Consider the following 27,940-nt stretch of genomic DNA (forward strand, 5'->3'; position numbering starts at 1 on the left):
TATGACTAGCAGAATAAATTATGAAAAATTAATGCAAATCTGTGAAATTTTACACAGATCAACATTTCCAGCAGTTTTAAAGTCATTGTGTGTACCAATAAGTAGAAGTAATGTCAGAAGGAAGCCTCAATGGCACAGGCCTCACTATGACAAACTTGTGTCAAGCCTGCACCACTCCAGACTGTAGTCATTCACATGGCTGAATACTCCATTCAAAGAATACTTCTTCACACACACACACACACACACCACACACACACACACACACACACACACACACACACTGGAATGGTAGGGAGAAGTGTTTTCCTCTAAATGTAGAGCATTGTTTTTGTTATAGAAGAACATTCCATCATGGGAACTCTTACCTGCAACCTGAAGCAGTACAACCCAAACACAGATTAAGCCAAAGTTTATTTTAAATGAATGTATTTCTTCCATTTCCCCTCTTCAGTTATTCAATTACCCCACCAGGTGGCACAAGTCACATAGAAAATGGGATATTCAGAACATCTTACAAAGACCCTAGAGGAAATGAAACTATTCAGAATAAAGGAATTCATATCATGTTCTAAATAAATATTTTAAAGTATTATTTCTCTCAAAAGCAATGGACAAAAGCTGATGTCCTGGATTTAGCACAGGAACATGGACACTGTCATGGGGACAGTGTTGTGCTGCAAAAAAACATTGAGGTCATTCACACTATCAAAAACTGGGAAACACTGAGGTTATTCACACAATCAGAACCTCTGTTCTACCCGGGTTTAGGAGCTGTGTGTGTTCCCAGTTTTTGGTTGTGTGGAAGCAAGGTAGGAGGAAAACCTGGGTAGAAGTGATTGTGTGGAAGCAACATTGGAGGAAAGCCCAACCGAAAATTGGGCGCACTCACAGTTCCTAAACCCGGGTAGAACAGAGGTTCTGATTGTGTGAATAACCTCAGTGTTTCCCAGTTATGACATGGACTTTAGCATTGCCTGCAAGTAAAGAGTCCTTCATCCTGAAATGGCATTATTCCACGTCACACAAACTATCTCAAGAAACGGGTCTCGCTACAATGTGAGCTGGCAAACTACTGCTTATCTGCTGCAGGTCTTCTCTGTTCATTTCTAAAAGCTCCCACTTCCCCTCTATGTCAGGCCCAGGGAGAGGAAGTGGTTGAAACCAAGAGCAAAAATTAATTTTATTCTGTTATGATGGTTTTCATAACGTCACACAATATTCTTGGTTCTTTTCCAAAACTAGTTATTTCACAGATGGAACATTTGCTAAATTTGTTCTGAAGACAGAACGTTTTTTCTCCCATGGGGACTGAGAATACAAGAGGGGAAAGAGGGAGAAAAAAGGAAACACAAGAGCTATTTCTCAACCTCTCCCAAAGAGAATGTGTAATTTTCAAAACAGAAAGTTCATAAATAGCTTTATTAGGTCTGTGGTTGAAGGCAGAAGAGGTGGCAACCCTCACCTTTCAGAGTTCTCAAAATACTAAAAGAATTCTATCTTCTGGTGTTGTATATGTTCCTTATGACATCACACAGAAACCCTAGAGAAACATTACTCTGGAGTGTGTATATGTATACGTGTGGGGGGGGGTGCGGGGGGAGTAAGAGGTATGGGATCGAACCAGCCATGCCAATGGCCATTCCTCCCCGTCATCCATGCGTTCAGTACCTCTCTGTAACAGTGAATGTGGGGAGGATTCCCTTCACATTCTTTGGAACCTGAACCTGCTCTGTGTTCAGTGCTGTCATTTGCAGAGAAGTGCTGAACATGCAGATGCCTAGGCAGCATTGTCAGCAAGCATAGCATTCCTCCTCTCCACACATTCCATATCTGCATAGGGCTAGAGAGCAAACAGCAAGTCTTGACAATAAACTGCTAAAATCCCTCAATAAATGGGTTACACCATAGCTTCTGACACATCTTAGTGCTGTGTCTAACTTGTCATTAATTTGGCATACTTGCTCTGGCCAAGTATACACATACACACTGGTGCAAGGTGACCCTTTATAGGGCATGGGGTTAGACAACTGGCCTATCTAGCCCATTACTGTCAACTCTGACAGCAGTTCTCTAAGATGTCAGGCAGAAGGCATTTCCAGCTTCCTATGCGGGTACAAGGGATTCAACATGAGACTTACACACAAAGCTCTACCACTAAGCTATGTCCACTTGGCATGAATCATGCTACCACAAGACCAGCTCTCAGGGAATCTTGGCATGAATCAATCTTGGCATGAATTATACTACCACAAGACCAGCTCTCAGGGAATCTTGCTACTACAAGACCAGCTCTCAGGGAAGAGAGCTGGTCTTCTGGTAGCAAGCATGACTTGTCCCCTTAAGCTAAGTAGGGTCCACCCTGGTGGCATATGAAAGGGAGACTTGAAGTGTGAGCACTGTAAGATATTCCCCTCAGGGGATGGAGCCACTCTGGGAAGAGCATCTAGGCTCCAAGTTCCTTCCCTGGCATCTCCAAGATAGGGCTGAGAGAGATTCCTGCCTGCAACCTTGGAGAAGCCTCTGCCAGTCTGTGTAGACAATACGGTAAGATGGACCAATGGTCTGACTCAGTATATGGCAGCTTCCTATGTTCCTATGCACAATAAGATGCTGTGTTTTACTTGATGAGGGATCAGCCTGTTGAGGACTGGCTAGTATGTTTACTACTTCATAGTATAGTAAGTGTTCACCATAGCCTCCTTTTACTCATGATAAAAAGAGTGTTCAGTGACTAAACCATCATTTTACAAGTAGTCATTTATCTGAACCTAAGCAGTCCAATCGTTAATTCTTAGCAAAGGAAACCATGGCTGGTAAGAATCCTTGACATGACTTTGCCAAATTTAGTACCATTTACTCTAATTAAGCTTCACTATACTGGACTCAAGTAACCTCCATTTTACTTTGAAGAGTCCAGAAAGCTGCAGGCCACTTCTTTGGATTTGTAGTAGCCGACGTAGGGGTATCTGGATCTGTACATTCTGGCTGTGCACCACTTCTGCGTTCTGGTACATGGTCCTTGTCCAGAAGGGCATTATCAGGGTCAGGAGGAAGAACTCCTTTTTCAGAGAATACATCTTGTGGACTTTTCTTAGTGGAAGTTTCTGGTGAACCAACATAGTCATGGTCAATCATGACGAGATTTTGCCAGACGTAGCTGCCATCTGCAATGGGCAAATACAACTTGATTAGAGGTCATTTTAGACAAACCTGAGCATGACAAGAAGGAGATTCAACTGTTCAGGCTTCCGTTATGCTGACAAGGAAGCAAATGGAAGATCTACAATGTACCTCTGAATCCAAGGAGATGGGGGGAAATGTAGCAACACAGGCATTCTCCCATCCCCACCCCAGTTTATGATGGTTTTGGGCAGGCCTTGGTGGTTCCCATGAAGAGGTCAGAAAGGGCTGCAAACAATGGGTATGTGGAAGGGATATATCCCAAAGGATAACAAATCAATGAAGAGAAAGAGACTACAATTAGCTCTGGGCCGGATACATTGGGAAATTATTTTACTTGCATTGCTTCCCTTTTTGTTATTTCTATATATTCCAAAGGCCTTTGCATATACATTAACATTGGTTAATATGGGTAATTTGGGGGTAAAGGAATTTGTAAATGGAAATATCTGCATGTAAAAGCCTTGATTAATTTTTCTATCTAGGAGATTCTTCATAAAACTGGTCTAGATACAGTTAACCAATACATCTTGTACAGAGTTTCTTCAAAATGCAGGCAATTTTTGTTTTCTTATTCAGATCTTTGGACTGTGCAGTTGTTGGCGCATTTCTAAATATCACCGTGAGTGACTCAGTGGTAGTTTAGAGGAAATGAAATAACACTGAAGAAAAATTGAATTGCTGAGCTCTTCTCCAACTAGATTGGAGATGGAAATTAAATATTTCAATTATCTTCCTTATACTAGGACAAAAAAGCTACAGCGTTTACTGACAACACAGAAGATATTAATCCATGGAACAAATTAATGGAATTTTTTAGGAGACAGGCTTAGTACAGGTACTTCAGACAACATTGGGGACATTCAACTATTCATTATTTTCTCTAACCAGATTAAGCAGAATGATTTAAGTTAAAAAAAGAGAGAGTGCTCTGAAATCTCATTTTGCATTGAGTGTGAATTAACATTGCCTTCAATGATCAAATAAGACATTACAAAAGTCAGAAAAATCAAAACACACACACACACAGTTTCACAACATTCTTACTCCTAAGCTTTTAAAAAAATCAGGTAACCAGAATTATTTTAAAAACATGATGTTGCCTATTTTGTCAGTTCTCTTTTCAGCATACATCTTCCTTTTGGACAAAGGGCACAGATCACTTTCTTCAAAGTCACTGGAACTATCAGCATTGTATGTTCAAGGCTCTCAAACCTTAGCACCACTTATTCTTTAGCACACTGGAGGCCTTTTCTCACGACTGCGAGCCAGGATGGAAGAGCAGGAGGAAGGTTTGTTAACCTGACATTCCCTGCAGAAGAGCCTGGCATGCCTACACGACACATGGCTGCCCCAGGCAACCCGAAGGTGCGGGGGTTGGAACCTGTCGCCCAAGCCCCTGGAAATCCCACAATGCACCGTATGAGTGCATGGTGCATTGTGGAGATCCCCCCAGTACCGGCCAGGAGCCCTGCAGTGTTTCACCCTTAAGCTCAGCGTGCCCTTCACCTCAGCTAACTGGTGGGCTTCTTTGGTGGGTTTGTCGCTGAGGCACCAACAGGAGCCAGCCAGCTCCCAGCGTTTCTCACTGGCAGCCAAGCTTGGACTTGGCTGCCTTAACGTGGTCTTGGCTACTCATGGCTCTCACTTGAAAGTATTCAGAATTGGCCCCCAGTATCGATTGCAGAGGTCAAACAACTTATCGATTAACTTAAGAGTGGCAAAGAACTGAGTCAGATAGAAGTGACAATAGTTGATGTTCTAAATTGTCTGGAAAAATTGAAGACTAGCAAATCGACAGGGCCAGACGGCATCCATCCAAGAGTCCTTAAAGAACTCACAAGCAAAATTGCCAACCTCCCTGCAGAAATATATAACTTATCCCTACAATCAGGCTCTGTACGAGAGAATGGAAAGTAGCAAATGGAACACCAATTTTCAAAAAGGGATCCAGGGAAATCACAGGCCGGTTAGCTTAATGTCTGTTCCAGGCAAATTGATGGAAAGCATCCTCAAGGATAAAATTGTAAAGCACATAGAAGAAAAGGACCTGCTGGGGGAGAACCAGCATGGCTTCTGCAAAGGGAAATCTTGCCTTACCTACCTTTTGGAGTTCTCTGAGAGTGTCAACAAGTGTGTGGATAAAGGTGAGGAGAGCTGGTCTTGTGGTAGCAAGCATGACTTGTCCCCATAGCTAAACAGGGTCTGCCCTAGTTGCATATGAATGGGAGACTTGATGTGTGAGCATGGCAAGATATTCCCTTCAGGGGATGAAGCCGCTCTGGGAAGAGCAGAAGGTTTCAAGTTCCCTCCCTGGCTCCTCCAAGATAGGGCTGAGAGAGATTCCTGCCTGCAACCTTGGGAAGCCACTGCCAGTCTGTGAAGACAATACTTAGCTAGATAGACCAATGGTCTGACTCAGTATATGGCAGTTCCCTATGTTCCTATGTGATCCAGTTGACATAGTATATCTGGACTTCCAAAAAGCTTTCGACAAAGTTCCTCATCAAAGACTCTTGAGGAAACTTAGCAGTCATGGGAGAAAGGGGACAAATACATATGTGGATTGCTAACTGGTTGAAGGACAGGAAACAGAGGGTAGAGATAAATGGAGAATTTTCATTGGAGGGAAGTATGGTCCCCCAGGGATCTGTACTTGGACCGGTGCTTTTTAATTTATTGATAAATGAGCTAGAAGTAGGGGTAAGCAGCGATGGGCCAAATTTGCAGATGATACCAAACTCTTTCAGGTAGTGAAATCCAAAACAGATTGTGAGGAGCTCCAAAAGGATCTCTCAAAACTGAGTGAGTGGGTGACAAAATGGCAAATGCGGTTCAGTGTTGGCAAGTGTAAAGTGATGCACATAGGGATGAAAAACCCCAACTTCACGTATATGCTGATGGAATCTGAGCTTTCGGTGACTGACCAGGAGAGGGAACTTGGTGTCGTGGTGGACAGCTTGTTGAAAATGTCAACTCAATGCGAAACTCAATGTCAACTCAGCTGTGAAAAAGGCCAATTCCATGCTAGGGATCAATAGAAAGGGGAATGAGAATAATACAGCTAATATTATAATGCCCTTATAAAAAACTATGGTGCAGCCGCACCTGGAGTACTGAGTACAATTCTGGTCAACACATCTAAAGAAGGACATTATAGAACTCGAAAAGGTGCAGAAGAGGGCAACCAAGATGATCAGGGGCCTAAAGCACCTTTCTTATGAGGCAAGGCTACAACACCTGGGGCTTTTTAGTTTAGAAAAAATACGACTGTGGGGAGACATGACAGAAGTCTATAAAATCATGCATGGTGTGGAGAAAGTGGATAGAGAGAAATTCTTCTCCCTCTCACGTAACACTAGAACCAGGGGTCATCCCATGAAAATGATTGCCAGAAAATTTAAGACCAACAAATGTAGGTAATTTTTCACACAAAGCATAATCAACTTGTGGAATTCTCTGCCACAAGATGTGGTGACAGCCTACCACCTGGATGGCTTTAAGAAGGGTTTGGATAACTTCATGGAGTAGTAGTCTATCAACGGCTTCTAGTCGGAGGAATATAGGCCACCTCCAGCCTCAAAGGCAGGATGCCTCTGAGTACCAGTTGCAGGGGAGTAACAGCAGGAGAGAGGGTATCTGGTGGGCCACTGTGTGAAACAGGATGATGGACTAGAAGGGCCATGACAGCAGGGCTGTTCTTGTCTCTGGAAATGATTTTATCCCAGCTGAGATTATCAAGGCTAATCCTGAATGGTGGGCACAAGTGTTGGCAGCCTTATTTACCCATATAAACATCTCAGCACATATACCAGAAGACTGGAGTCTGGCAATTGTGGTACCTACTTTTTAAAAGGGTAATAGAAACATTCCATCTAATTACAGACCCATAAGCATACTTAATATTATTAGCAAAATGTATGCTAGGCTATTAAATCAGAAACTCATGGACTGGTTGGGGCAGGAACAATTCCTGGAAGATGAGCAGGCAGTTTTTAGACCAGGGCATTCTAGGATTGACCACTGTTTGCTTGTACAACATCTAGTTGAGAAATATACAAGATCCCCCAAATCTACCTTATTTGCCGCATTCGTAGACTTTAAGGCAGCCTTCAATTCAATTTCTAGAGTATACCTATGGTCTCTGTAGCACCTCGATTGATGAGGCTCTTGCTGCTGCTTATCAAACTGTATGACAATACAAACCTTAGACTGAGGTGCAACCGGCAGGGCCAGCTATCTAGGCCTATTAGGATATCGGGGGGGGGGGTCAAGCAGGAGTGCATTTGGGCCCCTTCATTGTTCAATATCTATGTAAATTCTTTAATCAAGTGCCTGCAGGGCTTAGATATACATGCCCCAAAGTTGGCAGATAGACGGCTTCCTGTACTTTTATATGTGGATGATGCAGTCTTTTTTAGGGATGTGCATGGAACCACGGAGGCACGGTCCAGCACTGGGGGGCATGTAGCTTTAAGGGCGGAGGAGTAGTACTCACCCCTCCCGCCGCTTTCCCCCCTCTGGCGCACGACTTTATGGCAACGATTTTGGGGCGGCAGCGTTCCTCCCTGCCACCCCTGCCCCCTCGTTGCCCATCACAAGCAGAAGTTGAGAGCACACATGCTCCCATCATGGCACGCGTGCACCCGTTGCTGCCGCCGCCGCGCACACATCACATGTTGCGTGCGCACGCAACGTGTGAGGTGCACATGGCGGTGGCGACAGGTGCACACACCGCAACGGGAACATGTGTGCTCTCAACTTCTGCTTTTGATGGGCAACGAGGGGGCAGGGGTGGCAGGGAGGAACGCTGCCGCCCCAAAATCGTTGCTATAAAGTCGTACATGTGCTCCTGCGGTGTGTCTTTAGACCTTAGGTGAAGGTTAATTTACCCTTTTTTACATAATCTGCCAGGTCGAGCGGATGAATTCTACATAAAATATTTGCTAATAGATGTGAATTCATCTATCACACACACAGTTGCAAAATTCTGTTGTTCTGCAATGTGAGTTCGTTGCACTCTGCTCACTAATGGTTAGATCCAATGTACAGTTATGTTATTAATATGGATATGTTTAAATTTTTATATTGTTTTCGATGTTGTGTTATTGGTCAAAGACTGTAATAAAGACTGACTGACTGATTGGGCTGCTCATGAGAACACCCTCTGTGTGTCCTGTATGTGGAAGTGCTTGGTACCTCAACAGGCAGAAGGGCAGTGTGGGTTTATACAGTTACAGGATGACCTCAATGTCTGAAGGACAGGAAAACCTTCATTTCTGAAATCAGAACTCCCAACTCTTCTCAAAACACTGGAAAAATCTCCATGTGCATATATGCACTTGAAAGAAACAAATGCCACTGAGAACAGTGCATAGGTATAAGACTAGGAAACATCACACTGCAATTACTCCAGCTCCTAGATTATTATTTGGCAGCCATTTAGTAGAAATAGAAATGACATTCACCTGGTTTGTTTGATCCTCTTGTATATGGCTTCAGATGAGATATTTTGATTGGCCTTTTAAGTCTTGGACCTGCAGCATCTCTTAATATTGCACAGCCATCATCAGTAATATAGTCTATTATACAAGGACCAACCCATTCTGACTGGAAACGGCCATCTTTCCACCAATTTTTCTTTTGTCTAAGAACTTCATGTCCAACTTGAAGCAGAAATGGATTCACCTGCTTCTGCTTCTTCTTCAGGTGAACCTTGTTTGCACTCTGCTGATCCACAGGCATTTTTTTTCATATTCTAAGGAGGGGGAAACCTATTAATTAGAGCTTATTGGTCTACGGTTGTGCAGTTCATCACAGACTGATGTGCTTTTTCAGTGTACATCTCACAAACCAGAGAAAATATCTCCTTGGCCAACACTGCTCCTTGGTTGCTGATGTAGCAAATGACAAAAGCAGCAGGTGGAAAATATCATCTACACACTTGGTAGGAACAATATTGGTACAGTTTCTTGTACCATTATGTTATAAATTTGCAAATGCGCTTGCCGTATCAACACCATCTCCTAATTCTGTCAAGTCCCTTCCCTCAACTCTGACAGAACTGAATGAGAAGATAACAATGAAGCTCAGGCAGGCTTCAAAGTCGACTTTTGTGTGGATCATTAGCATAAATTCTAAAGGTGTGGGGATTCAGGAAGCTAGGCAAATCACTCTGAAGAAGCATTTGGGGGTTGGTGGGACCAATTATCTTATATTTGCTACTCCAAGCTAACAGGGCTTCCACATTACAAGCCTATACAAAGGTGAGAGAGGGGGCATGCTTAACTGAACTTTTGCTCAGACCAGAAAGGTATATGAAGGAGATAGTAGTCCATGGGCACTTATGCTACAATAACAACAGATATTTATATACCACTTTTCAACAAAAGTTTCCAAAGCAGTTTACATAGAGAAATAAATAAATAAGATGGCTCTCTGTCTCCAAAGGGCTCACAATCTTAAAAGAATCATAAGATAGACACCAGCAGCAAAATACGTCTTGAAGGTTTCAGAAGACTCTGTTTTTGCTGTAACAGATGAACAAAGCCTACCATTTTTGAAGTAGAGACTAAGGACAGAGGGAAACAGTCGTGCAGTTAGGGCTGAATGTTTTGCTCTCTTTCTTTGACAGCAGTCCTAATTCACACCAGCAGTTTAAAACTTGAGGACAGAGTATAGAAGCCGCTTTAGAGGCAAGCTTCATGAGCAGTTATAGTAAGAGTTCTTTGTAAGACCATTTTGCTAATTAGAAAAACAGCTTTCAGTACAGCTCACAGCTGAACCTTTGTCAAGCAAATGCTTAGTTTGTGTTACAGTCTAAACATCTGGAAGCTTAAACAGAAGCCCCAATGCCCATTCAAAGCAGCTTTATCCCACACACGATTGTGGTCTTAGAATGTGGTGAGGAGTTAGTAGTTGCTAAGTTAGCAATCTCTATAACTGGAAAACAGAAAGTCCAGAGTATAACTTTTACAGACCCGTTGGGAACAGTGTTTCAGGGCTCTAGCTTGAAAAACCTCATCTAAGAAGTAGATACCGCTCTATGAAGCTATTCTCACGACCAAGAGGAATTGGACTAAGGGAGTCTAGCCCGATTTCTCCTGGTGGTCTGCCATCATGGAAGCCTCTCAGCTCCTGGCAGCAAACTACCAAAAGTACTGGTTGATCGTGTGCTGCTGTGACGCGGCTCCACACTGCAGCAGCACATGGGGAGACCCCTGATAGAAGTCTAAAACAAGCCTCCTGGCCCCGGAGGTCTCTTCAGAATGCCCCATGCACTTGTGTAGGGCATCCTGGAACTTACAGGGGCCAACTGGCCCCCGATCCCCACAGCCCCTGCCAGCTCCATGACAGAGCTGGAAATCGTGTGGGTGGCTCCCTGCTCGTGTGTGGGGAGAGCAGGCTAAGCCTGCTCTCCTGCACTAACCCAAATGGCACTTCACACCAATCGTGTGAAGCGCCTCATTGACTATGAATGCCATTTTTTTTAAAAAAAGTGTTTAGTCTTTAAGTCATAAGACTTATATTTCTTGGGAAACATCTCATTCTTTTTTATTAAAATTTCCTGGGCAGGAAATTAAAATAGGTACCTTACTGGACAAAATCCATAATTTCCCCACATTTTGGGTTATGTATTAGACAATGTGAATGTTGTATAATATTTGAGCTTTTATAAAATTAAATATTTGCAAGGAAATACTATTCTAGAGTACTTGCATTCCAGAGTAGTGTTTTGTGGTTGTATAACAACTGTACAACGGCAGCACACCTCATTAATTTCAATGGGAACTTATATGCAAGAGTGCTATGGTGATTTTTCGCAATCCCCATTTTTAGTGCAACTAAGCTGTCCTCTTGTGCTAGTGCAAGAGTGCTCATCCTGCACGCAGTTTCTTGCTCTGGATGTTGGCCCACTGGGTCTGCATGTACAAGGCTGGATCAAGTGAACAGCTGATGTTATTCAATTTATGACCTATGAAGCAAATCATAGTGTACATTTAAAATATGAACTGTATTATCGTATGACATTGTGGACTAAATATGTCTACAAGGAATGGCTGATTTTCTTGTTTTCTGAATGAAGTCTCTGAATCAAGCTGGCTGTGTTTTACCTATAACATCTCAAATTTTGTCTCTGTCAGCCTGGTTCATCTTCAATAAAAAGGGAATCTGGTTCTGTGTTGGACAGTCTCACACTTCTGCGCTGCAAAGAATACATTTTTTCTCCATGCATATGGGGCTCAGGTGAGCACTTTCACACTGGAGACATAGTGATGCGACAATGGCAAACATCTTAAGACTGCATGCATGCAAGCAAAAAAAAGAGAGAGAGAGAGAGCGAGAGCATGCACTTAGTGGCTGCAGTCCCACTTCAGTAGCATGGATACCAGTGTTCTAATTTTTTTTAATCTATGTGTGGAATGAGTATCTATGTGCGGAAGTATCAAAGCAGTGTGTGCGCATGTGAATTCAGAATGGGCCTTCCTTATTCAACCAAAGCGGGCTCTAAAATTAACTAAGCGGATATCAAAGGACATGCGTGCACATGTCCCCAACTTAGAGGGAACACTGATGGACACTTGAGTGTGTGTGAGTGTGTGTGTGGGGGAGGACTTTCCCTTGGAAGTACTCCGTGCCACCCAAAAGCATGATTCGGCGGACTGTGTGACACTCAAGGACATAATTTCAGGCAGCACACAGCACTTCCGAGAGAAGGAGAGGCGAAAACCCCCCGTGTGCTCAAGTCCTGCACCATTGCATGTGTGCTTCTTTTTGTCCACCCACAGCCCTAATCAGGATGTAGGCTAGTATTATTCCTCTCTCAATTCAGGCTTTTTTTAAAATGAAGGATGGGGAGAAGTTTACCTGGCAACTTGAAGCTGTTCTTTCCTGCATTCTAGTTTCAGTTTGTTTAATTGCAGTTAGGATTCTGGTGAACATGCAGTCACTCTCTCCTTGAACCACACTTAAAGTTGAAGGCATGTAAGGCTTACGATTAAACATTTGGAAATAGGGTGTGTTCTGGTTAGTTTCCTATTTCAAACAGAAAAAAAATTACAGGCTTTGTATTTATTTGCGACTTTGTGATACTAAACATTCAGTTCCAGCTCACACAAGAGGTACAATGTTGTCCATACATACCGAGCGAATCAAGTTGAAAGCATATGCAATAGCTGGTAAGTGATCATCTCAGTCTCTGGTGTGTTGCATACAGTATTTGAGAAGGAAAGATCTGATTGTCCCACCAATCTCATTTGCATAATCAGTTTGAGAATCCGATATTATTAGTTCCTTTGTCCCAAAGAGTTCAAACAGCTCACAGTTGATCTGTAAAGATAAGATATAGGAAAGGAAAGGTTGTGCCCTCAGTCAGTGTCGACTCCTGGCAACTACAGAGCCCTGTGGTTTTCTTGGTAGAGTACAGGAGTGGTTTACCATTGCCTCCTCCTGCACAGTATGAGATGATGCCTTTCAGCACCTTCCTATATTGCTGCTGCCCGATATAGGAGTTTCCCATGTTCTGGGAAACAAACCAGCGGGAATTCGAACCAACAACCTCCTGCACTCTAGGCAGATAGCTTCCCCACTGCGCCATTGGTATTTTGTAGACATAGGAGTACCCTATAGAAACCTGAATGCAGTTAGAGTGCAGAATATTAGATGTTTAGGGCACATGTTAATAGACATACTTATTCTTTTCCAGTGACCATGGGAGCTAGAAACCTTTTAAAATTTATTCAAACACACTAATATTGTTTTGGCCCAGATATACCTAATCACATAACGGATTAAAATGTGCACTCACAAGAAATTTCATCAATGCCCTGTGGATTTTATACTGAAATAATTATGTAGCAATATGAATGAGAAAAAATTCTTGTCATAATTCTAACTTTGGTTATATGATAGATTCATGGTGCTGCCCTGAGCTCTCAATAACGGCAACTGTAGTCAAATTCATACTTTGTTCTTCTGAGAGGAATATTAAAGTACTACACAGGGTAAAGTACTATAAACTTAAGAGTGGACCAGGTCTTTTCTAGATGAAAGAACAGGAGAAGGCAGCATATGGGGGGAAATGATTCAAATGTGTGTGTCATGTACTAATTTAAGAAGTTATATAGGTACAATCTGACAAAAAATGTGGTATATCCACATGCTACTACACAGAATTAATTTGCAAGATCTCTTTTGTATACTGTATCACTGTAAAGATCCCTATGCAACCCCAGCACAGCACAGCATCCCTCCCTCCAGTGGTTCTTTTTGGTGTCTACTTTCGGTTTCCTTTTGGATTGCAAGTCCTGTCGTGATGCCATCTTTCTTACTTACTTACTTACTCTTTATTTATTTATTTATTTAACATAAACTGCTTTGAGCACTTGGGGTGAAAAATGATAAATGAAGTAGTATAAGCTGCATAAATCTACAGCTATAATTGCAATGATTGCACTTTTGTATCTGAAGTAGATTGAAAAATAAAACAACTTATACTTAGTCTAGCACTGAATTACATAAGAACAGCCCTGCTGGATCAGGCCCGTGGCCCATCTAGTCTAGCATCCTGTTCCCACAGTGGCCCACCAGATGCCTCTGAGAAGCCCACAGGCAAGAGCTGAGGGCATGCTCCCTCTCTTGCTGTTGCTCCCCTGCAACTGGTATTTAGAGTCATCTTGCCTCTGAGGCTGGACATGGCCTATATTATAGCCACCAAACTAGTACTACTAGTACTAGTACTGTTATTTACATTTTATATCCTGCTCTTCCTCCAAGGAGCCCAGAACGGTGTACTGCATACTTAAGTTTCTCCTCACAACAACCCTGTGAAGTAGGTTAGGCTGAGAAAGAAGTGAGAAGCCCAGAGTCACCCAGCAAGTCTCATGGCTGAATGGGGATTTGAACTCGGGGCTCCCTGGTCCTAGTCCAGCACTCTAACAACCACACCACACTGGCTCTCAGTTAGTAGCCATAATTACTACTCAGTAGCCATAATTAACATACTCCAACCTAAAACTAAACCCAGCTATTAATATAAAAACCTAAATTATGAAGAAGATCTTTCTGGAGAACAGGAGTCTATCTTTCACATTTTACTCCACTGTCTCTTCTATAGGGACTTACGAACTTGTTATATTTCCTCATTACTGACTGATTTCCCAGGTCATCCAGATGCATTTTATGTCAACTATCTGCTCTCAGATCAGGAGGAAGTAATATTTAAAGTTGCTAAGTTCTGTGAGGCAGCTAAGAAGGCTAGACAACAGATGGTAAACCAGATTATGCAAACGGGAAACTGCTGATTAGGATGAGTTCATGTTCCTGATTATATTATGTATATATTACTACTATATTATGTGTATTATTATGTATGTAAATTTTGGTCAATGACCGTAAATAAACATGATGATGGATGATGGATGGAAGAAGATCTTATAACCAATCATATCTTTTTGGCCATAGCTTGAAAGATTAAACAGAATCAGAGGGTTTTTTTTAATATAAATGTTTTATTAAAGGTACCAGATTTGTTCTGCTAAATCTCTCTTTTGAGACCCAAAGTACAAAATTATTTAGTGTATTCATTCAGAGAGACATTTTAAAAACATGTACTGAAATGCATTTGTGGCTTCTCCCTTCCTGCCAATACAATAAGCATCCTTTCCCACAGCAAAGCTTCCCTTCCCCTTTACCTGATGAACAAACTCTTCTCCCTGATCTATAGCTATTTTCTGAGGCGGTCCATATGAGAAAGATGCATTAACAATTGCCTTGGCCACTTCAGCTGCTGAAAGGTCATGCAGTGGCATAACCACAACCCATTTGGTGAAGACATCGGTCAGGAGGATGACATACAGATGGTTTTTGTTGGTGGCATTGAAAGGTCCCACTAGTTCTATAGTAACTACAGTCCATGGCTCTTCTGCCTTAATAGTATGAAATTTAGGGGCTTCAACGGTCACATTCTTTGCTACTTTGCAATGCTGGCAAGCATACTCCTGGGGAGAAGGGATAAAAACAAGTGTTAATATGCAAAATGATGTTCAGGTACAAAAAGATATTCAAATAAGAGGCTTAAAATAGCTGCACCATTTTACATTGCCTTGTACTGAAACGATTATGACTAGTATCTATAAATATCCAACAGATCCAGTTACAACAAACAACAAAGGCTCAGAGAGAGAAAAACGGCATATAACTCAACTTGAATTTCCTGTAATGCATTGGTCTATTCCCATCACCGAGGGAAGCTTTCATTTTATCTTTTGAAAGGGGCAAAGGACCAACACAGCTGCCAAAGATGAGCACAGCCAGAGCTTCTCTAGCATATGTCACCTTGACATCCTATCAAGCTGCTTCGGCTAACATGAAGGAGATTGTTGCTGGCGTTATGACAATTTAGCTGTGACTGGACAACTTGTTCAGAACAGAGAGCCACATGCTATCAACTTACTCTGGCTGGCCACTCTTAGCTGCTTACTGCAGCTAATATGCATTCCATTCACATATAACAACCAACACTGGTAAGATTATCCCAGGATGCAATAAAAGCATTTGCTGAGAAATGTAAAGACCCAAAAGTAGATTGTTGTTGTTGTTGTGGATGCTGTCGTTAAAAGTCCTGCTGTATCATGACGGCTCAGGGTACATTAAAAACACACGTAAAATAAGCTGTAGTAAATTAATAACTCTACCTTATTTAATCTCCACCACCAAGTACCAACAATGACAAATGTTTAAAACGGCTTCTCAAAAACAGAGTAGAATTAGGGTAAGCTTACAATGTAGCCTCTAGGTGTTCCATTGGGAACTCAAATGTGAAATTGCTGATCTCCTAGTAAAACTATGTATCGTCCCTATAATCAGGCTCTGTACCAAAGGACTGGAAAGTAGCCAAAATAATATAAATTTTCAAAAAGGAATCCAGGGGGGATCTGGGAAAATATAGGGCAGTTAGCTTAATGTCTGTTTTAGGTAAATTGATGGAAACCATACTTAAGGATAAAATTGTTAAACATATAGAAGAACAGGTCTTGCTAAAAGAGAACGAAAGTGGCTTCTGCAAAGGTACGTCTTGCCTGACTAACCTCCTGAGTTCTTTGAGACTGTCCATAGGAATGTGGTAATAATGGTGACCAATAGTATACGTGGACTTTAAAAAAGCTGTTGACAAAGTTCCTCATCAAAGGCTCTTGAGTGAACTTAGCAGTCATGGGATATGGGGGAAGGTTCACATGTGGATTGGTAAGTGGTTGAAGGTGGGGATGTGCATGAGCTGTTTGTTCACTCCTTTACAGGGCAGGGTACCTTTAAGATGCAGACAAGGAGCTCCTTACCTGCTCACCCTGACCCTGCCGTTTCCTCCCTGCCGACGCTTGTTTTAGAAACAGCCATGCAGGGCTGCAGCCCTGTGTGGCATTGGCACACACATGGCTGGGGCACACACGAGCCAGCCATTTGCATGGTTGGCACTGCATTGCTGACCATGCAAATGGCCAGCGTGCGTGCACCCTGGCTATGTGCGTGTTAACGTCAAGTGAGGCTGTTTCTAAAACAAGCACCGGTGAGGGTGGGGTGGGGGACAGCAGGTAAGGAGCTCCTTAGTTAACTGCATCTTAAACGTTTTCTTGTACACTGATGGGGACTGAGTTGTCTGTCACTGACCAGAAGAGGGATCTTGGGGTTGTGGTGGACAGCTCATTGAAAGTGTCGATTCAGTGTGCAGCAGCTGTGAAAAAGGCAAATTTCATGCTAGGGAGAATTAGGAAGGGGACTAAAAATAAAACTGCTAATATTATAATGGCTTTATACAGATCCATGGTGAAGTCACATTTGGAGTACTGTGTACAATTCTGGTCACCACATCAAAAAAAGGACATTGTTGAACTGGAAAAGGTGCAGAAGAGGGCAACCAAGATGAGCAGGGGCCTAGAGCAGGGTCTTCGTAGTTTAGAAAAAAGGGGAGCCATGATAAAAGTCTATAAAATTGTGCATGGAGTGAGAGAGAGAGAGAGAGAGAGAGAGAGAGAGAGAGAGAGAGAGAGAGAGAGAGATATTTATCTCCCTCTCTCACCACATTAGAGCCAGGCATCATCCTATGAAACTGATTGCCAGGAAATAAAGGACCAACAAAAGGAAGTACTTTTTCACACAGCACATAATTAAACTGTGGAACTCTCTGCCATGGGATGTGGTGATGGCAACCAGCTTGAATGGCTTTAAAAGGGGCTTAGACAAATTCATGGAGAACAGGCCTTGATGGCTATAGACTATCTTCAGTCTCAGAGGCAGGATGCTTCTGGGTACCAGTTGCAGGGGATCAACAGCAGGAGAGAGGGCATGCCTTTATCTCTTGCCTGTGAGCTTCCCAGAATCATCTGCTAGGCCACTGTGTGAAACAGGACTAGACTGGCCTTGAGTCTGATCCAGCAGGGCTGTTCTTATGTTCTTCAAGGGAAGGCAGTTCTATAAAAATGTTACAGTTACTGCAAAGGTGTGTGCCTATGCATGTGCACACTTTGGGCTCTAACATGGTGCATGAATGACTTTGCTCACAGGACCCACTAGGCAGATCTTAGTGATCATGATAGCACCCAGGAAAGGATGGTATCTCTACAGTATATAGGACCTGTCATTGGATCATTAGTCTGTAAAAACAGTCCTGGAACTCCAAAAAATCTGCATTATCTGCCTACAATACTGGATGCTATATACTTTTAATGCTGATATAACAGCACATTTTTGGTCATTATGCCAGCACGGATGTCAGCATAGATCACCCTAGCAAACTTTCTGTGCTATGATCAAAGAACAGGCCTTCACTGTCTCTCAAACCCTTCACTTAAAGGAAAATACATTGATAAAAGCTGTGTAGCCATGCAAGGGACAAGCCCTACAAATTTCTTCTACAATAATATTGTAAACACCATCAAAGGTTTATATGGTGAACACCATATTGTAAATGCAAATAGGATTTAAACAACATATAGATAGCCATTGCTATCATCAGAGAGGAGAATTCACTAACACAGACAAGAAATTGTGTCAGCATGACCCATACCCACTGTTTGACATCGCTGGTTACTGATGTCCAATAGTACTGAGATTCCACTAAGGTCAGTGTTCTTGATATGCCATGATGAACACCTGCAGGATTTTCATGGCATCTTTCTAACACTTTTCTCTTCATCTGAAACAATTACCCGTCGCATTTGTCTCTTGTCTTTTCCCACATAGAACAGCTTATTGTCTGAAAGAGGACATTTAAATAAACAGTGTTATTTCATGCTATTGATGGCACTTTCACCCAGTTAGGCTGGTTCAAGACTATTTCTTGCCATATATTCTGAACAAAAATCAAATTACTCTTAGTACAGTCAGCAGGATTTGGAGGCAAGGGAATTTTGGAATGGTATAATCTCAGCTTCTACTTTTCCAGAATAGGGCAGGTTTATTTATTTAACGCATTTGTTTACCACCCAAAATGCAAGTCTCTAGTCAGTTTACAACAAAACACAGTTAAAACAGTATCTAATTAAAAGTCTGGGTGAACAAATGTGACTTGACTGCCTTTTTAAAAGTTGTAAGAGATGGGGAGGCTCTTATTTCAGCAGAAACTGTGTTCCAAAGCCTCGGGGCAGCAATGGAGAAGGCCCGTCCCCAAGTAGCCACTGGATGAGCCGGTGGCAACTGCAGACGAACCTCTCCAGATGATCTCAATGGGCAGTGTAGTCCATAGAGAAGAAGACATTCTCTTAAATACCCAGGGCCCAAGCGATTTAGGGGTTTATAGGTTATAACCAAGACCTTGTATTTTGCCCGGAAACTTATCGGCAACCAGTGTAGATCTTAAAGATACGAGTGATATGGTCTCTCCGAAATGACCCAGAGACCAACCTGGCTGCCACATTCTGGACCAGTGGCGTATCTAGGGGTAAGGCAGGCAGGGCACGTGCCCCAGGCGCCACTTGAAGGGGGGCACCATTTTTCTAAAATTAAAAAAAAAATTAAAATGGCTGCTGAAAACAAAATGGCCACCGCGCATGCTCAAATGGCCTCTGTAAGGCCCTAGGCCATGCCAGGCCTCGCAGAGGCCATTTGAGCATGCACAGTCACCATTTTGTTTTCAGTGGCCATTTAAATTTTTTTTAAAAAAAAAGGCCACTGCACATGCTGAAATGGTCCCTGCGAGGCCCTAGAGGCCAGAGAGGGGAGGGGAAACCTTTGCAGACCCCCCCACAGCCTTTAGGAAGCCCCCCAAAGGGGCTACGGGTAATTTTTTTTAATTTTTTAATTTTTTTTAAAATTAATATAATATAAGTCACTGTTCACATATTCAGTTTGGCACTATGTACAGAGAATCAGATGGGTGTCAGATGTTTGGACAGGGGGCGCAATTTCAGTGCTTGCCCTAGGCACTATTTCCCCTAGATACGCCTCTGTTCTGGACTAACTGCAGTTTCTGGACTATGTACAAAGGCAGCTCCACATAGAGAGCATTGCAGTAATCAAGTGTGGAGGTGACAAGCAGATGTACTACTGTTCTGAGGTCATTTATCTCAAGAAAGGTATTGTGAAGGTGAATTGTATTTGAAAATGGACCACATTCCAATATCGAGTTAAGTGCACTTAAGACCATTTATTTCTAAGAGAGTTTCTGTGCCATTCTGTGCCTACCTATAACCTTCTACTTCCCTTATCAGGGTCCTTAATTGTGGGTCAATTGTGGCTTTGTTTTAGTAGCTATTGTAGCTGCTTATGAGTTTTTTATTGTTTTGGTGTATTTTCATGATTCTGTTTGATATGGTTTTTAAAATTATTATAAGCTAGCAATGTGCACGGAACTGGCGGGGGTGGCTCGAAGGCAGGGGCGGGGACCTTTAAGGGTGGGGGAGGGTGCTCTTATCCCTCCCACCACGTATCCCCCACCGGTGCTACACTTCAAAAGGGTCCTGCTGGGTGTCACACACTCACTCTACTGAAGAAGCTGACCAGAGATTTATGACACAATAGCCAGTTGGAATTGTAGCTCAAGTTTCAGCTTTTAGTGATAAAGGATAAGTTTTAACAGTCTCACCATGAATACAGAAACGAGGAGTGAAAGCATCATACACCCAGTACATATCTGGTAACCCAGGCTTTCTAGTAAACTTCAGAAGCCCAAACACCAGAGTCACAAACTCTCCGACCAAAGCTCCAAGCGGATTAGATGTGTTGTTTCCAGCAGTTTGTTCAAGGCACAGTTTGTTCAATGCCAAATTTATAGTTAGCAGCCACGTGCACTTAATCAACACTCCACCCCGCCAGCTGCCATAGATTCAATCTGGCTCCTGCTGCCTTCTTGTCAGTTGACTACTTCTCCGAAATTCCCTCACCTGCTGTTGATGGTTTTCCTGCCTGCGTCCTCGAGGAGATAGTGGCCGTTCAATCTCTGGCTCAGATCCTGACCCTTCTCTCCCAAGATCACCTGGCCCTGCTGGCTCCTCCTGTGACAAGCACTCGCCCTGGCCTGTCTCAACTACTTCCCCATTCAAATCACCAGCCTACTCCTCTTCGGGCACCTCCCAAATTTCTAGTAAGTCCCCTGCCCCCCACTCCTCTCCAATGTCCTCGGGTGGGGGCACGACACCAGGTGGCAGCTAACCTCTGTGCTGCCCCATTGGACCGGAAGTTATAGTAAGTGGTCGACGCACAAGCACACATAAGAACATAAGAACAGCCCTGCTGGATCAGGCCCATGGCCCATCTAGTCCAGCATCCTGTTTCACACAGTGGCCCACCAGATGCCGCTGGGAGCCTACAGGCAGGAGTTGAGGGCATGCCTTCTCTCCTGCTGTTACTCCCCTGCAACTGGTACTCAGAGGCACCCTGCCTTTGAGGCTGGAGGTGGCCTATAGCCCTCTGACTAGTAGCCATTGATAGACCTCTCCTCCATGAAGTTATCCAAACCTTTCTTAAAGCCATCCAGGTTGTAGGCTGTCACCACATCTTGTGGCAGAGAATTCCACAAGTTGATTATGCTTTGTGTGAAAAAGTACTTCCGTTTGTTGGTCCTAGATTTCCTGGCAATCAATTTCATGGGATGACCCCTGGCTCTAGTGTTATGTGAGATGGAGAAGAATTTATCTCGATCCACTTTCTCCACACCATGCATGATTTTATAGACTTCTATCATGTCTCCCCGCAGTCGTCTTTTTTCTAAACTAAATAGCCCCAGGTGTTGTAGCCTTGCCTCATAAGAAAGGTGCTTTAGGCCCCTGATCATCTTGATTGCCCTCTTCTGCACCTTTTCCAGTTCTACAATGTCCTTTTTTAGATGTGGTGACCACATTGCACGCGTGCATACATTGCGCACATCCAATGGGTGCGTGAGCGCGACGCGTGCATTCACGTTGGGTACTTCCTGTCACTTCCGGTCCGATGAGGCAACGGGGCGACAGGGAGGTATGCTGCCACCCCGCCAGAACCTTTTGAAGTATAGTGCTGGCAGGGGAAACATGGTGGGAATGCTAACAGCACCGTCCCCCGCCCTTAAAGGTATCCCCCTGCCTTCGAACTGGCCAAACCACCAGTTGTTCGAACCTGTTCGGAGGCCTGTAAAAGGGCCTCCGAACAGGTTCATGCACATCCCTATTGTAAGCTACACTACATCTTTGGAAAGAAAAGAAGGGGTATATAATGTAAAAGGCCAAAAGGTAATATTTTCCACATGATCCTGAAATAGATACTTCTGCCTCTCCATGTCAAGTTTTTCAAGTCTTACTTGGATTATAATGAAGCATTCATTGTGAATTGTATCATTGGTACGCAAAATTTTAGTTTTCTTAATGTCTTTAGAGCAGAATAAAATCTAATTTTATTTTGCATATACAACTACTACTTCACATTTGTTAAGCATCAACTGAGCCAAATATTGTGTGGCCACAGCATTCTAAACTATAAATTCTTACCCAAAATACATTGTAGTGCCATGAAGCCAGGGGCATATCCTTTGTGCTTGCCTGCAGCAGCAAAATATCCACTGCCACCCATGCCATTACTGCCACTCAGATCTGCACTGCCACCACTATTTTCCTTGCTGTTCCTGGCAGCAGTTACTGCTACTATCCTTCCCCGCAGGTAAGGAAACATGGGGGGGGGAATAAAGAAGGGACAGAAGGTGGGCGGGGGGGGGGGGAAGGGACCTCTTGGGAGCTGGCAGGAGAAAGAGAGAGGGAAAAGGTGGAGTGGGGTGGAGGGGAAGAGAAATGGGTGCACACTGAGCTACTTGTTGGAGCAGGGGAGGCTTCCTGTTGGCAGCCTCCTCTGGCCACTGCATGCCCCTTTGAAAGCTTGCTGCAAAGACTGGACTTGGGGTTTCAAAGGGGGCTCAGGGCTCTGAAAAAGGAAAAGAGGCTAGAAGATGGAAAAACACTCTCCAGTGTGCTCTGTGCACTGGGAAGAAGGGAAAGAACAAGATCCAGGGTCAGCAAAGGAAGGAGAGAAGGGAAACAGTTCCCCATTGCACTCTGTGCACCAACAAAGGTTGGACTGCCAAAAGAAGGGAAAAGTGGAAGAAGAAAAAACAGGTGCACAGCAACCACAGGAGGCTGCCTGTTGACATCCTACTCTCATCGCTACACACTCATTTGAAAGTCTGCTGCAAGGACCAGATCGAGAGTCCCTACAGCACGCTTTCAAAGGGGGCATGGGGCGATGAGCATGGGAACTGCTAGCAAGCAGCCGCCTCTTCTCAACAGGAACTAACTTTGAACCCTGGCGGGGGGCAGGCAATACAAAGGGAAGCCGCATTTGGCACCTGCTTCAGGTGCACAAATGTCTTGGACCACCCCTGCATGAAGCTCCAAGAACATTATGTTATTTTACCTTTGAAAATAAACTTTTTGGCTGCTCTTCTTATTCCACTTCTTTCACTTGCTAATGTTGTGGGGTGATATCCGCCTGTTTGTTTGTAATAAGAAATCTGTTTCAGATGGAGCCCACCATTCTTGCCACTACAGACCATTGCTGTTCAGAGATAAATAATTACAAGTTATAGAAATGTATTATTATTACACTTGTTAAACTCTGAATCTCAGTAAAACTAACTATAAGATGGGGAGGTTTGGTGCTCTAAGGCACCACTGGAGGGGTTGGGGAGGGAAAGGCAAACAGCACCTTTAAAAGGGAGTACAGCAGATCCTTACCTGCTCTCCACCACCTCATGCAGCTTCATGCAGCGATGGTGCTACTTCTAACAGCCCGCGTGTGGCACCAGCATGCACATAGCCTCCACACATGCGCAGAAGCCATTTGCATGGGCAACAGTGTTGGGGACCCCCTGACCCCAACATTAGACCCAGAGGTACCAACCCAGAATTATATGGAATTCAGGCCTGTGTCTGATTCCATTTTATTAAGGAATGAATTAATGCCTGAACTCAAGGTGGACTGACACCCAGGTCTCATGACTGCCTCTGCTAACTGCTCTGCGAAGAAAGAGGCAACCCAGCACTGTATTGTGAAATGGGTATTCAAAGAAACACAAAGGCCAGGACTGAGTGATCAAAATGTTAAAATCTAACCCATTATCAGATAATGTCTGGAAGAAGTGAGAAGCTGAGCTCTCACTTCCTCCTGCAAGGTCTATGTTAATCCTTGTCAATAATTGCTCTGCTATGCCCAAAGGGGACACTCAGTTGCTGTCTATAGAAATTCCACTCTAGGTAAATGCACACAAAGAAAACACCTATAGATTTTAGTTCTTACTTTACTAACACCTTTTAACACCTTCTGGGACCAAGCACCAGAAATCTGGGGACAAGAGAAGATGCCCATTTACAGCTCAGAGATGCAGATTTGCTTTGGGCAAAGTAGAATGTCTCTCCCCTAAGTATCAGCTTACAGAAGATGGGATTCAGATCTCCCTGGACTGGGCTAATATCCGGAATAATTAAAAGACAATCTACAGAAGGTAACAGCAAATTGTCACCTTTTGGGGGACCCAGGAAGGGTGAGCATATTTTGAATCTATGGAGATCAAAGGAAGATACAACTGTAAAGAATGAGGCTTACTGGACAGAGGCAGCAATCTTGCCTAACAAGCATACTTGCTCAAGAGCCATCCCAGAGTTTGCTGCTAAGCCGCGGGGCAACAAGCAGGAACTCTGTCCATCGACAGGAACTGTCTGTGACTTCTGCTGCACAGTGAGAAGTCAAGACTTCCCCAGCCATAGTGCTCTCACTCCTGCCTCGCTCTGAGCAAATTGACTGCTTGACCTCACTTCCAAGCTCCTGTCTCCAGCTACAGCCTCTCTCCTTCAGCTGAAAGCCACCGCTTTCAAGCCTCTGGCCCTGGTAATATGCTGCTCCACAAGCCTTGGATCCCTCCATCCTTTCCCCTTCTTCGCCTTCCCCCTCTTCCCTCTACTAATTCCTGATCTCCCCAACCCATGCCAGTCCTCAACCTTCCTTACCCGCCGTCCTTTTTCCATCTATATCTGAATTATATTAGGCTCTACATAGATTTAATACACACACATATGTTAGTTAGGAACACTGGGTGAATATTGTTGCTGGCTATGGTTGAAATATTGTTAGTAATACCGATAGATTGTTCTGTTTTCTGCTCAGCTAGATTGATGTTGTTATTCTTTTATACTCAATAAAGCCCATTGAATCATTTAGGCTTGCTTTGATCTCCTTTCTTTCTTGCGCTCAGACTATACATGGTCACCGTATAAAAGAAATGGTCACTTTGTGACACTGGTGAAGCCAGACTAATTTCATCTGCTATCTCCTGAGCACAAAATCAGGCTTGGTTCACAACAACAGCACCATGCTGACCACGCATGCACGTAGGCCATGTGCGTGCTATTTAGGTATGCAGAAATATGTAAGTATATAATATATAAGTTTGCAGAAATATGTAAGTTTGTCAGTTAAAAGGACCTCCAGGACCTTAGAGGAAATAGAGATAAGAAAATGCTGTACCTCGTGTCATTGCCTCAAGAGCTCCCAAAAAACAGAAGGGGCAAGGAAAGAAAGCTGGTATGCGGCAAGCTTGTGGGGACTGGGGAGGAAACTGGGGACAAGGTGGGGTGGAAGTAGCTGGGTCAGGAGGCAAGGATGAGGCAATGGGGAAACAAGAGAGCCACATGAAGGGAGGACTGAAAAAGCAGGATGTATGAGAGGAGAATTAGAGTAAGTAGGGCCCAAAGTGAGGCATTTTAAAACTTCTCTACCCACTGAGTTACAATTCATCTTTACAGCCATGTTTTCATATCCTATCCTGCAAAAATTGCATGAAAGGACATCTTAGTAGTTGGAACAACAATGACACATCTCACATGGTTGGTGAATAATAATGCTATTATTAGAAAACATTTTCCATTTTTTAAATGACTACCCATGAATATCTGTAACTATCAACATTTGCAGAAGCTCGGACTCTTAACACAGACATAGTACACACAACTTCTTATTCTTTGCGGCTATACATTTTGCCCTTCGTCCTTGGACTTCATTCAAAAGCTAGTTTCACAAGCATGACCTAGCCTAACAGAGCTACAATGTGAGCTTTCACACTATATTTCAAAGGTAAATAGGTCACAGTAGCAAACAACTAGGGATGTGCAGAATGTTTCAGTGGTGAAATATCTCAAATCGGGCCGTTTTTAAAATAAAGGGTCTGTTTCGAACTCGGAACACCATACTGGATGCCTGGTTTCCCCTTGCTGACTGGTTTTCTGGCATTGGCTTCCGATCTCCTTGCTATTTAGTTGGCTTGTTATGAAACAAATCAAATATGTCATGGCCCCATTGGCTAGGGGGAGGGAGGGAGGTACCCAAAAGGAAGGAGTTTCAAAATGTATTTAAGGGGAGTGGGAGGCAGAGAGAGCCCTTTATACTGTGCCTCTCTTGAAGAGGCAAGAGGATATATCAGAAGAAGGGTCAGAGAGAAACTGCAGCAGCAGAGAGCAGATGGGTGGTGGAGGCCTGATCTGTCTGGCCCAGTGGAGAAAGATACAAAGAGCGCCTCCTGGCTCTCTCCTCCCACCCCCTAACGGGGCAGCTGCTGCGGATTTTTCTTTTTCCTTTTGTGGATTTCTTCTTCTACTTTTAGCCAGCCCCTAGTGGCTTTAATAATTGGGGTGCTGTGCTGTTTTACCTTTTCCTTTTGCAGCCCCAAACGGCACCATTACTGCTGCTCTGTGTCTGGATTAAATTTCATTTTTTTGTTTTTGTAGGCTGGTGTATTATGTGATTTCTTTCTCTCTGGTATTTCCCTGGTATTTGCAGGGGTTTCCTCCTTCCCAGCTTTTTCCTTTCTGCTTTTTTGGGGTGGGTGCCCACCTGGTGCCAACCAGCCCTGCCCCCAACTATTACCAGTGTCTGCTCAGCCTGAGTGCCTCAGAAGCAGCACCTGGTGAGATTCCTGCAGAAAACGCCAGAAGCTAAGCACCACCCCCCCCCCGGTCAGGTTTGAATTCTTTAAATAGGGCCTCATTTGAGGAAGGGATTAAGTACTAGGTACATCACCTTAAGTGGCACAGTGGGGAAATGCCTAATGAGCAGAAGGTTGCTGGTTCGAATCCCCGCTGGTATGTTTCCCAGACTATGGGAAAAACCTATATCAGGCAGCAGCGATACAGGAAGAAGTGGAAGGCATCATCTCATACTGTGCGGGAGGAGTCAATGGTAAACCCCTCCTGTATTCTACCAAAAGAAAACTACAGGGCTCTGTGGGCGCCAGGAGTAGAAATCGACTTGATGGCACACTTTACCTTTACTAGGACTGTAGGACAGGAGGGGAGGTTTTTGTGGTTTTCTCAGCCCTGAGTATAATATGCTGTGCTACTGCTGCTATAACTATCTAGTTTTGCTAGATCTCAGATTGAAAAAAGGCAAAACTTGGGTGCCTTCCTTCCTTGAGTTGTGGTTTGTTTTGTTTACGAGATAGTGTTGGGGTGAAAAATGGATAGTGGCAGCTCTCTCTCTTTGTATGTAATATTTCTTGGTGATTGCTGCGAGGAGCTCCATGCCCAGCCTTGAGACTAACCTGTGCTTCACTCACTGCTCTACAATCTGCATTGCAAAGTGTACTCAGTCAAAATGTGGCTCAAGTTGCTCTAATTGAGCATATGGCTATTAGGGATGTACACCGAATTGAGGTTCACGCACAGGTTCAGCACCAAACCAGTTTGGGCGAGGTCCAAACTGGTTCAGTGCTCCAAGTCCGGGGGGGGGGGAGCGGTGAGCAGCACCTTTAACAGAGAGTACAGCAGGTCCTTACCTGCTATCCATTGCCCCATACAGCTTCATGCTCCAACAGTGCTTACCCCAACAGCCTGTGCGTGGCTCCAGCATGTACATGCCGTCCACACATGCGCGGATTCCATTTTGCAACAGCATTATGCTGACCACACAAATGGTATCCGCACATACATGGAGGCAATGTGTGCTGGCACTGCGTGTGGGCTGCTGGAGTGAGGACCGTTGCAGCATGAAGCTGCATGAGTCAGCGGACAACAGGTAAGGACCTGCTGTATTCCCTTTTAAAGGTGCCAATTGCCGCTCCCCCCCCCCGTGGCACCTCAGACTGCCAAACCTTGGTTCATGCACCAAACCTCGGTTTATGAACATACCTGATGGCTATGCTTGCTGCTACAGGTGCTGCTGTGGCAGTTGTTCCAATGCTAGGAAGTAACATAAGGATTCATAATTGTGTGTGAAAGTGTAACTTGTGCAACTTGTGTTATTGCAGTGCAGGCACTGT

At 43.8% G+C, this 27,940-nt stretch overlaps 1 protein-coding gene across 1 annotated transcript; it reads right to left on the reverse strand.

The window, feature by feature from the left end:
• Nucleotides 1–395: 395 nt before the first annotated feature.
• GIN1 (gypsy retrotransposon integrase 1) lies at nucleotides 396–27,323 on the reverse strand. Its single transcript, XM_053300923.1, is given in 9 exon segments — nucleotides 396–3,167; nucleotides 8,652–8,957; nucleotides 12,057–12,219; nucleotides 12,328–12,513; nucleotides 14,877–15,182; nucleotides 18,245–18,362; nucleotides 18,364–18,433; nucleotides 23,050–23,190; nucleotides 23,370–27,323. Coding segments are annotated over 9 exon segments (1,590 nt in total). The 5' UTR covers nucleotides 23,389–27,323; the 3' UTR covers nucleotides 396–2,886.
• Between the last annotated feature and the right edge of the window lie 617 nt (nucleotides 27,324–27,940).

The sequence above is a fragment of the Hemicordylus capensis genome, chromosome 2 (genome assembly GCF_027244095.1).
Source record: "Hemicordylus capensis ecotype Gifberg chromosome 2, rHemCap1.1.pri, whole genome shotgun sequence".
NCBI lineage: Eukaryota > Metazoa > Chordata > Lepidosauria > Squamata > Cordylidae > Hemicordylus > Hemicordylus capensis.